At 45.4% G+C, this 12,518-nt stretch overlaps 1 protein-coding gene across 2 annotated transcripts in view; it reads right to left on the reverse strand.

Moving 5' to 3' along the window:
- Window positions 1-10,310, reverse strand: part of LOC308323141 (glucocorticoid receptor-like) — a 38,864-nt gene extending 28,554 nt beyond the window's left edge. For both annotated transcript variants that reach the window (XM_080774781.1, XM_080774780.1), the window contains exons 1-2: window positions 9,972-10,310; window positions 7,926-9,151 (exon numbers count right to left, since the gene is read on the reverse strand). In XM_080774781.1, coding sequence (XP_080630907.1) covers window positions 7,926-9,142 — 1,217 coding nt within the window. In that variant the 5' untranslated portion in view covers window positions 9,143-9,151; window positions 9,972-10,310. The remainder of the gene's footprint in view (window positions 1-7,925; window positions 9,152-9,971) is intronic.
- Between the last annotated feature and the right edge of the window lie 2,208 nt (window positions 10,311-12,518).

Genomic DNA, 12,518 nt, shown 5'->3' on the forward strand with positions numbered 1-12,518 from the left:
AAAATGTAATGCGAGAGGATATATCAGCAGATCTGGTTACAAATCCTAGTCAACAACAAGGGCCATTCAAGCACAGCTCAGAACAGCATTGCTGAAAATCTCAAGATGTTTCCTCATCAGACACTGGTAACTACAACAGACATGAATCGCCATGCTAACTTTGCGCACATAAATATTTATATGTTATTTATGTTTGCATGTTGTCTAAGAGAGCCACGGGGCAGTGGTTGGAAATGATCCATATTGAAATTTAACAGCTATACCAATGTTATTTATGAACGAAAACATGTCTTTTGACAAGCGGTTTCGATATTTATAGTCCTCTTTGCTTTACGAACCTCAACCAACGGAGTCAGTGGCTACCCACAGCTTATGAATTACAACAAGAAGCACAGGGGAAAGTGTCCATTTAATGTCCCCAATCACACACACTGACGCAGCTGTTCCATCATACAGGCCAAGTGCTTTTATAGGCTCTCGTCATATGAATATATATATGGCCCACTGAGTTATAAACAAACAAACAAATAGGTAGAAAAATATTGAATAGTTGTTTATTCTATTGATAGATGAACTAACAGACTAGATTATAATTTAAATTGTATTCGCTGTATTCTGGGGTTTCAATTGGTTTGTTGGTAGTGGTACCGTTTGTTATATGTGGGTCTGTCGACACACACACACACACACACACATATATATATTTGGATTCATGGGGATATTACTCCAATATGTTAAATCAATCCTAGATAGGGCCTTTTGTCAATCATCGTTATAATTGCATTCAATGAAAGTATGAAACGTGCCCAGCCGAGAGACAGACGTAAGAAGAGTTACTGGTGTGACAAACTAATCTCTCTACGTTATGATTTACTAGAATTTCGTGCGCGCTACGCGCGCACTCATCCCAGAGCGACTTTGCCACGCACTATGGGAAGAATTAAATGGCGGGAGTTGACTCCACATGTAGTAACGAATGGGTTATTGGAAATGTACCATTGTTTTGTCCTGAATATTTCCACAGCCTAAGTACTAAAGGATTGCGACTGTGGGACAGACATACAGTCTGACATACAATAGGCTACACGTGTGCACAGTGAATAAACAATGACCTATATGCCCAGAGTTCTTAAATTAACATAGTTGGATTTTAACAGAAAGACAATGCCATAAATCAGTCAAAGTAAGTGACAGACTCAACAGTAGCACACAGCATGCAAGGCAGCGATGCATGCATGCAAACATGTTTGTCCAGCTGAGATTTAGTGTCTCCATCTCTCTGTGGAAGAGGTTGCACATGACCTGTACGGCCACACTGAGGCGCTCCAACACAAACACAGACACAAAACAACACCACGCTGTTTGTCCAGTTGACCCAAATCAACACCAATACCTAGCCTGTTTGTCCAAAACACAGTATCTGCTGGCCACGTGTCTACTTAGCCACAACCTAATGTTAGTAACAAATGTAGGGGAGAGCCGCCAAGGTTGTAACGCTTCACGGTTGTAACATGGACGTTATATCTTGATTGGTCAACGCCACCATGACGCCATCGCGTCAGTATGTGTACAGCAACGTACTCTACGTGGCCAGGAGTTTGAAGTTTGAAGTGTTTACCTTCAAAATGCGTCTAATTTTACACCTGGAGTATATGTGTGGTACAATTTTTGTCTTTGGTGTTGGTGAATAAAAATCCACATGGATGTGTTCATGCTTATGTTCTTCATTAGTTTGCATCGTGTTTAGACGGAATTCACGTTCATTCTGGTCTGTAAGCAACTGCAAAGAAAACTTGCAAAAGCGGGTCATTTGTAACATGTGTTACAAATGGTCCGCTTCCATTCAATGCCATTATATGTAATATTTACATATTTGACATATTGGCCAATATTATATGTTCTGAAATGGTATTGTATCGTGTAGTGTATTCTGAAATTAGTTTAGGGTTGTATAACGTTGTACAACTCAATCAATCAAACGTTTGTTTAATCAATGTATTGCCCCATTGGAAAAAAAGAAATGGCCAAACTGGTACACCCGATGCTATTTAATATTTCCCTTATGTTTGATACATTATCTTATCACATCCATGGTATGAAAACAATGCTAAGGAGTTGCTTCAATGAAATGTAATAGCTTTAAGCTGAAAACGATATGTTTAATGGTGTTTTGTAGCGTTGTTACATTTATCATGCATGCCGTTACAATTATTCCGATATGCGCAGCAAATGTAACACTGAAACAGCGTCCACGTTCGGTTTAATAACTCCCGAGCTGTTGTGTGTATTGCGTGGTTAAAAGGCCGTGTGTTTGTGTTGTAAACAACTCATGTTATGTCTGCGCACACTGTATGTTGCTATGGCTGCTGACGTTAGCATGTGTGCTATCAGGCAAAAGCTGAGATAGATATGCAACTACTACTGGGGAAAATGCCATACAAAATACTGTAGGTCCGTTGCCTGGAAATATGACATGTGTAGCTAAAGGGATCTCTGAGTAAAAAAATGGAACGTGCAAAATATGTTCTAAAATTGTATTGTATTGTGTAGTGTATTCTAAAATTAGTTTAGGGTTGTATAACGTTGTACAACTCAATCAATCAAACGTTTGTTTAATCAATGTATTGCCCCATTGGAAAAAAAGAAATGGCCAAACTGGTACACCCGATGCTATTTAATATTTCCCTTATGTTTGATACATTATCTTATCACATCCATGGTATGAAAACAATGCTAAGGAGTTGCTTCAATGAAATGTAATAGCTTTAAGCTGAAAACGATATGTTTAATGGTGTTTTGTAGCGTTGTTACATTTATCATGCATGCCGTTACAATTATTCCGATATGCGCAGCAAATGTAACACTGAAACAGCGTCCACGTTCGGTTTAATAACTCCCGAGCTGTTGTGTGTATTGCGTGGTTAAAAGGCCGTGTGTTTGTGTTGTAAACAACTCATGTTATGTCTGCGCACACTGTATGTTGCTATGGCTGCTGACGTTAGCATGTGTGCTATCAGGCAAAAGCTGAGATAGATATGCAACTACTACTGGGGAAAATGCCATACAAAACACAACACCTAATTTCGGAATGTTATTGTGACCTATTGAGCACAATCAGACCATCATGATTTGCTTGCTGGACCTATAATTAATTTATTAGCATTAAATGTCCACTCGCCCATCCAAAAGAAAAGCAAGATGGCTGCGACAGATTGTGAGCGCGACGGACTACGGAGGCCAGGAGGAACAGAGCTGGTGACGTAAGAGGCAGGCAGTGTTGCCAGGTTTGCGAATTGTAAGCGAGTTGCAGTGTATGCAAGTAGCGTGGTTAAATTCCTTGTTTCTCGGCGTGTTGTGGCACCCGTTTATCTGCTGGCTCGATCGTGATTTTCATAAAAGTAATATTTGCAGAGTAACTAAGAAACTTGAACGGCTAAAAAATAGGCTATGTCAGTTCGGGGAGGGTGGCGAATTTATTTTGCATATAGAGATGTGTGGTGAAAGTGTGGTTCGGTCGGAGATAGAGCATGAAGAATGAGTATGGGTACACCTTTTCACTTGTATATAAGATGATCCACACGTGGATCTAAAAGCACAGTGCAGGAAACGAGGGCGGGTAAAGCGGCAAGCCCGAGTGAAAACCAACGCCTTGCATTCATCTGAAAGCCTAAATGACACTTTGAAAACATGCACATATCGGTAATAAAAGGACTTCATTCTGGAACACACAGAACATGCCTTTGTGTAACAATTTGTTGATTATAAATCACCAGCTTTGGTGATTATATCAACACATCTTTTCATGATGGAACCCTAACGCTGTGTTCTTTACTTCCACACACGATTTGGCAGCAATCCACTAACCTATACGAGACATTGTGAAATGATCATATGGAGCAGAATGTCACTTATTTCAGCAAGCAGCCATCTCTAATGTGATAAACAAGAGCGAGGCTGTTCTGAAGTCAACGGGCAGCATATGTGCTAATTCTGCATATTATGCTTGTTTCCATACAACATGCGATCTAACTTCTGTGGCATGTCACTGACAGGCCTCATAGAGGAAATACCACAGGGGAGGGGGGGGGGGGGGGGAACTTTATGTTACATAAGACAGACTGCTGGGTTAGTGGGTTATCATTCTACACGATACCCATCCTGCGACATATTTTCATGCAGCTAAGCTTACAGGTAAACCCTTAACCCATTCAAGTGATAGGTCACGGTGACATGAAAAGAAATGGTGAACAAAAACGTCGAGGGTGTGGGCTTCCAATTCAAACAACGAGAGAAAACAAAGCGGACCATTATAAAGACATTGTGAGAACTGGTCCTTGAGTTAGGTAGGTAAATGGTGATGCATGAACGCAAACTTGAGCAGAGGAGAAGGCATGGAAGAAAAATAAACCTTTGGCCGAGGAGGGAGGGAGGGAGGGAGGGAGGCAGGCACACTGGCATGTTATTCCACCTTTTCTATGACCAATAATGACAGCGGGGGGTGCAGAGTACAGATCCTCAAAAGGGGAGGGGCAAGGGGGAGACATTTCCCCCCCCCCACCCCACCAGTGGGGCTCACACAGAGCTCACAGAGCTTCAACTTCAGCGGTGTCGCTGCATGCTAATTCAGAGATTCGTCTTTGGCGAGAGGAATCTCTCTCACCTTAACCCCCTGAAATCCAGGGAGAGGCGATGCCATGTGCAACACCCCCCGGATCTCCCTGGCCTGTAAAAATGGAGGTAGACTAGACTAGACAGACAGATACCTCACAAAACTATGTCCAACCATACAGCAACTACCGGTCCACGCAGCACATGGAAACACAGCCACGTCATATGACCTCTCACATGCACCAAACTACTGGGTGCTAGCACAAAGACCGTGCTTGACAAAGTATGACCTCCTGTATACTCCTCAGTCACAACGCGTCGCAAACCTGTTTTCGCTACTTGTAGATCTGCTAATATGAGATTAGATTAGCAGAGATTTTTTGAATAACTTCGCCTATAATGACATGCCCAAAATAGGCACGCACGGGTGAAAGTGGCAATACTTGAAATAAAGATGTGGCATCATCTTGTCACGGCCACATCTGTTCCCAATCATCGCCATCAACGCCAGGGCTCCACCGGGCGCGTTGCGTTCAATTTGAATGGTGACGGAGATGCGACGCAACGCGGGCAGTGGAGCCACCCTTCATCGATTAAAAAGGGAACATTCTGTGACGCTGACGCGACGCGAACTCGCCCGGTGGAGCCCTGGCGTCACTCTGCTTAAAGGAATCCATGACGTCTCATGACAGAAGGCGTTGTCCACTCAATATTATTATTCTGCCAGTGCCAATGTCAACTCAGGTCAAAGAAAATCATTTGGGCAAAATGATTTTTCATAAAGAAAAACAAGCTGGGGTGTACTCCTGTTTGGAATGAGACTCTTCTGCATGTCATGTTTTTTTTTTTTTTTTTTTTTTTAAGACATCACCTCCCTTGAAGCTCTGAATCAGACAGGTGTGATGAACACGCGTCGACGGCGATTAACACCGAGAGGAACCCGAGAGCTGCTTCATTCTCAAGACGTGTCAGTGTCAGCTACCGGGCCTCGGGGCCCATGGCCAACTTTACAGGAAAGCCTGTAAAAATCTACACAGGCAGCAAACAAATAAGTGGACAAAAGATACATTGTGGGGTCTCACGCAACACCAGTAACACGATGGAACAATTTCTGCACTCACTGTAAATGGCTACGAGCCTAAATGAAGTCAGAAGGCAGCCCTCTCTAGTCTCTACAGGAGTCACAACGTGGACACCTCATACTGCCCCACTTTTTCCTCCTTTCTGTTATTCCATATTGAAAGAGCTTCCTCATACAGAACAATTGGCTGTAGCATTCCATAGATGATACATACGGTACAATCCCATTCATAGCATTTGTTGAATGAACCCACTGACCTGCTCCGAGTCTTTGGGAGGGAAGGGGGGTGGGTTCTTGGATCGCCCAGATACTGCACACACCGTGGATTTATTTTTGGCACTGTGCAGCTGGAGGATTTAATGAATATGCCTAAAATGACTTAACCAAGCGAGTGGGTCATTCTGTAAACTGTACATCTGTTGAGATTAGCTGGAGCTGCTCAGCAGCACAGCAGGACAACATAGTTAAGTAGTTAAAGAAAATGCTGGGTGGTTCTTAAAATGAACAATGACAAATGTTACGGTCACGGTGGTAGGGGGGGGGGGGGGGGGGTCAGCCTGCTGAAGAAGCAGTGAAACTGACGCAGGCTTGTTTTGCAGTTGAACGTTTGAGACTTCAGGGAAGTGGAATTCCCCTGGCGTTTAGCAATGGGGCCTGTTTTCACCACAACACAATTCGGAGCCCCATTATTGCAACGGCGTGTCGGCCGCGTCATCACTGAACATTAAATGCTGTGAGATCCAAACATTTCCCCAGCCTGCCATGAGACAGCACTTGTCGCTCCTTTCAGTGTACTATTACTAAAGGCCAAAAGCACTGTTGGTAAGATAAGGAATGACAGCGGAAACGCCTGGAATTTAAACATTTCTCTCTAGTCTCTACACACACACACCACACGCAGAGAAAGCAAACGGATGCATGCTGATGCAAGCCTCCATGATGCAATAAACCAAACGTTAAGTTACATTGAAATAGCTAATCTTTACAAAACACACACAATTACCGGTACCTAATTTCAGAAATTATGTTCAGTTTGATACAACATGGGGCATAGTTATATTAAATAGGATTGCAACAGTTACTCAAACTAATTGATTTAATGTTTAAATCAATTTGTTTGATTACATTTTAAATAATACATTATTTAAAAAAAATCACACCCGTGTTGAGAAATGACAGTTACCGTGTGGGCGTCCCTCTACTGTACTGTACTGTACTGGCACACCCGAAATCACCATATATACAGTTAATATGTGTGTGTGTGTGTGTGTGTGTGTTAGGTTGCGCACAGGTGGTGATAAACAACCATGCTGTTTTCGTGCTCAGACGCACCCACCCACCCAGCCACACAAAGGGAGTGGTTGCACCACTCAAAAATACTTTTTTTATGAAACAATCAGAAAATACTGTTGCTCAAAACGCATCATGGTGCATTTTTAGCTTATACAACGGCTAGTTTCAAGTATAGAAGAGGGATTAACCCATTTTGGGCGGGAACCCATTTTGGCGTTGGCATCGTGTCGTGCTTTAGCTATTGAAAAATAGCAGATCTACAAGCTTGTAGGTCTGCTATTTTTTGAAGCGACCGACATAGAAGACATTTTTAGAATCTGATCTCAGGTCAGAATGGGTTAATAATTAAACTGTCAGGATGTAATAAGACATTTTTAGAATCTGATCTCAGGTCAGAAACTCAGAATGGATTAAGTGGTTCGTCCATCCCACTACCAGAATCAGAGACAACGCCGCTGTGTGCGCGTCAGCTCATCACAGGCTGACCAGCACTCCACCTACCTCCGAATTTGCCACAGACTCATCACTTTGCGTCCATGATTCTACTTCTAGGCTTATTATTATCCCACCATCAATGTCTTAACATATTATACAGTTAACACCCGAACGCCCAGGGTTATTTCATGTCAGGTCTAGCCAACACCAACTCAGGACTCCTGAATCACTGCCCTCTACAAATATAATGCACTTTTCGATTATTCGATTAATTGAAAAAATAAATCGATAGAATAACTGCAACGAGAAAAAAAACTGATTGAGTTTGCTGCCCTAATATTAAATACAGTAACATAACATCCAAAAATGCACCTATGAAATCATACTCATTCCAAGAGTAATGCGTAATGCCGTCTGTGTGTGTGTGTGTGTGTACAGGAGTTCATTCCACTCATGGATCTAAACATAACTCTGACACAGGCCTCTCCGACAGACACACATTCCTTACCTGGAGTAGCTGGCAGTGGAGAAAGTCTCGCTGGCCCTCTGCATTCCCGCCGCGTCTCCGGCTCCCTGGCCCCGGTTCCAGGAATCGCCGATGGTCGTCAGCTGCTGGTACACGCTGAACACAGACTTCTGCTCCTTCTGCTGCGGAGAGGCGCCGCCGCCGCCGCCGCCGCCACTGCCAGAGGTCACGCTGGTGCTGCCGGAAGAGTTGACCCCGAAGCGGTAGCTCTGGCCACCCGAAGTGCTGACCCCGCAGATGGAGATGGTGGCGGCGGGGCTCGTGGGGATGTCCGACGAGGACGGCGTGCCGCCGCCGCTCACCTGGCAGTAGCTCCGCCCCGCCGATGACTTCTCCTGCTTGATGACGCCGGGGGTGCAGAGCTGAATGAAGCCGGCGTCCTTCTCCTTTTTGACCACCACGGTCAGGGAGGCGCTGGTGGCCGTGGGCGCTGCCACAGGGGTGGTAGGGGTAGGGGTGTTGGACGCACTGGAGCTGGACTCGTCCTGCGCGCTGAGGCTGCTGCCGCCGTTGAGAGTGGCGACGCCGGCGTTGGCGGTCCCGCCCAGGGAGGACTTGCCGTCCTTCTCCGAGGTAACGTCCCCGAGCAGAGAGTCGTCCGCCAGCGTGGACAGGAAGGCGTCGTCCCCGACGTAGAAGTCTGAGGGCGAGCCGGTGAGCTCGAAGTCCTGGAGCAGGTCCAGGGTGTTGTCGTTGAACAACTTCTGGTTCATGTCCATGTCTCTCCCGATGTGCCCGAAGGCAACGTGATCCAGGTCCATAGGGTCCTGGTCTCCCTTATCAATGGAAAAGTCCTCCGTCTTCATGGGGAAAAGGTTGGGGTCCGAGCCCCCTATGAGAGAGTCCATGGAGGGGGAGTGGGTCAGGTCTGCGATGCTGCTCTCCAGGCGGGAGAAGCAATGGGTCTGAGCCTGGAGCCTCTGGTCCTTGGTGTTCCCTTTGGGCTCCGGGTCCTCCAGGAAGAGGCCTATAGAGGCGGAGGTGAGCTCCTCTGGGAGAGAGATGTCGCTGAGGCTGCTGGGGACGTCGCCGGGCTGCATCAACGGGCTGGACGGTAGGATGACAGAGGAGGCGATGGACATGGCACTGTGGGGGGCGATCTTCAACGGGGCTCCCTCCTCTGGACTTTCGGTGTAGACCAGCTTACTCAAATGATCATCTCTGGTGTATCTGATCTTCTTCACTCCACCTTGATCCATCTTTCGATCCTTTGGAGAGTCAAGACAGGCAGGCACAGGGAGAGAATGGCGGAACAAACAACCTATCAAATCAGGAGTGCACTAGCAAGAGGGACATCACAACAGTGTATGGAAGTTGAATGAAAATGATGGCAGCCCTCGTCACTCAAATTAGTTAAATTATTACAAGATATGAATTATCCCAAACTAGTACGTTTAAATATAAATATGCAGTATGTTTTTTTTCTTTTTTGCAATTTCAACTTTCAAGTCCCATTTATGTGACCGTCTGCAACAACTGTATATTTCTAACACTAATATCACGTTGACTTGTGCACTGTAGGAAGAAGTCCCACCAGTTACTTGATAGATTACTTTTGTGTTCACGTTACACGGGGAGAAGTTGCCACGCGCGCCGGTGTGGTCCCCCCTTCTCTGCGGGCAAGCGCGCGCCCTCGACAGTTAAACCTTTCAGCTAATAAACTGCTCATACACACGTCATAAAGTTTAAGCTACAATATCACCGAATGCGATACATTTGTAGGGGGGAAAAAACTAATTCTAAAACCCCATATAGTAAACACAAAACACCACGGTTGGGATTTATTTAGCTCACAGTGCATGGAAGTTAAGTCCGAGAAGCTAGGCTAACGTTAGCTCAGTGCTGCTGGCCATTAGCCTGACATTCGCCCCTCTAAAATGTCGTTAGCCAACTAGCTAGCTAGCTTAGCCACCTAGCTAACATAAACCTCCCGTTAATCCCCTCTGTTTGCAAACATACCCTGCGGCAATAATATCACCACTCAACGACAAACAACAACACGCAACGAAACAACGGGTGCATATTTACCCTTTAAACGTTTGATAGCTGGTGCGTTTCCATAGGTCATCTGACAGCATTGTTTTGGTTGCTGCAAGTTGCTATGAGATCAACAGACACCAAGACCAAGCTGGATGTTTACCTCCACCAGCTAACCGTAGCCACCGAGCTACATGCTAACGCCAACTAATGTGGATAATAATCGCGCACGGGCTTTCTTCTCTCTGCGTGTGGACTTCGATGAAGCGCTGGGACGGTTCGCGGAGGAACGCGTGAAACGGGGGGGCCAGCGACGGAGGAGTCAGCACCTTAAGCCATGGAGAAAGTAGGCGCTAACCTCCTGAAAAACATACAAAATGGAGAACCGACAAGAACCTGTTTACAACACGCACCGCCACCTGCTGGACGCGATGGAATATGGCACATTGTTGTCAACAAACGGCACCGTCGATAGCCTACTAATTGACACAATTAATTGGATTATTATTCTGGCTGAATATGATTTCCTCCCCTCCTTATTTTACATGATATGAATACACTTAGATATGTGGAGCGTGGATTAAAAATAAACATGTATCTGGGAAAGGCTGGCCCTTTGGGCATTGACAAATATTGTTTTAGACGGCAGCCATATGCACTCAGCACGGGTTCAATTTACTCTTTCTTGCAGTTATTCGCTGTAGGCCTACAGTAGTGTACCCGGCCCGCGTGCTCGACGCACGCACGTACGCATAGCACAAATGAATGATGAGCAGGAGACACTGCGGTGCAGAGGGGAAATGTGACCATGTGTGTAAATAACGCGATAATAAACATGATAAAACGTCACATCATTTCTCCATAATAGACGATAGACGTTTCTCTAAAGAACAATAGAGCGAGAGAGGCGGGGCGGGGAGGGGAGGGGATGGGGGGGGGGGGGGCGAATGGAGAATCTAGTGTGAATTCATTCATCCATGACGTTATGGCCTTTGTCTGGTCACTCTGGTGACTGGTCTGTCGATGATTGCCGCGACTTGTTATTTTAGCATAGTATTTTGATGATCGACTGCAGCATTGTATATTACTATTTATTTATTTATTTGAGTAATTACTAGGCCTACTACAATAAGTTCGCCTATTGGTCCATATGGACCAGAGCTATAGTATATGGGCAGAGTCAGAGATGGCAGAGAGGGAAAACACTGTCACTGCCTCACTGGGCTTTTCTGTCTTCCTCCACATAAAGTTCCATCCATCCATCCATCTTCAACTGCTTATCCGGGGTCGCGGGGGCAACAGCTCCACCACCAGAGTGTTCCAGACTTCCCTCCAGAGCGACATTAGTGACTTCCTCCTGGGGGATCCAGAGATGTCCCTAAATTTCCTCCAACTGCGCCTTGGTCTGCCCAGTGGGACGTGCCACATAAAGTTGAGTGATATTGTTATATATATTTTTGTTAGGCCTGCTATATTGCTCTTTTTGGAAGGGGGGGGGGAGGGGGGGGCATGGTGGCTGACAACTAAATTGAATTGGGCACAGGTGCAGAGGCTTAATCTGGGAATTAAGCACAGGTAGGGGACCAGAGACCTATTGGTGTTGGGATTTATGATGTCTCTCCCTTTTTGAACAGGACAGTTGTTCCTGGACACAGAAACTTGTTGACCTCCTTCCTGCAGTGGAGAAAGGACCCACAGGTGAGGTCTGGAATTTCATTCTTTTAAGGGCAATATACGTATACCTGACCATCGGTGTTGTAAATTTTTTGAGGATACAAAGGCCAAATGAAATGATTTGAAACAACTAATATAATTGTACACATCAGTGAAATAAATGTCAAATAAGCTGTTTATTGAAAATACATAAAATAAAAATAATCAATATTTATAATTTATCATAAACCCTCAGCCCTTGTAGTTAAGATGGGGATGTGGATTGAGGAGTCGGGGCTTTAAGAATTCAATAAAATTAATGACACTGGTCTAAGACCAAACTGAGATTGACATTGAAAAGGGAAGTACGGTACGTATAGAATCAGAATCATCCTCATTATCACACAGTTTTACTGTAAAGAAGTGGGTGAAATTTCGTTTTTGTGCATATCCCATCATGTTATGGGGGGAGGGGTGGGGGGGGGGGAGTATGAAGACAAGAAGATAAATAAGAAAATACACACAGCACACTCGTATGGTCTCTTTTAGCTATTTATTTATATATACGTATCCTCCGTGATGTATCCCAAGGTCATCGGGGTTTCGGGTCTCTCGAACATCATACCCCTCACTCAGGTGACCCAGCCGGGGTGATCAAGTCCCAACTTACGTCCCAGTAGCTACCCTCGATCAGACCCACTAGGCCGCACGTTGGAACCACTCCGGAACTACTGTGCCGGGACTGAGAGGTACAATTCTGGTATGTGGAGGGACTATAGGCTCTGTGGTTTGCCTCCTGTCCGGCCCCTCCTACGTCTCACCAGGTCCACTCCTGCTCTCACCAGGAGTACCGCCAGGACCTGTGCGTTGCACCAGACTCCCAGCACCAGACACTTCATTCAGGAATCAGGAGTGGTGGATTCTTGAGCCGCAATGGTTTTTTGC

This window comes from Protomyctophum bolini (genome assembly GCF_963924005.1).
Source record: "Protomyctophum bolini genome assembly, chromosome: 10".
In the NCBI taxonomy this organism is placed as follows: domain Eukaryota; kingdom Metazoa; phylum Chordata; class Actinopteri; order Myctophiformes; family Myctophidae; genus Protomyctophum; species Protomyctophum bolini.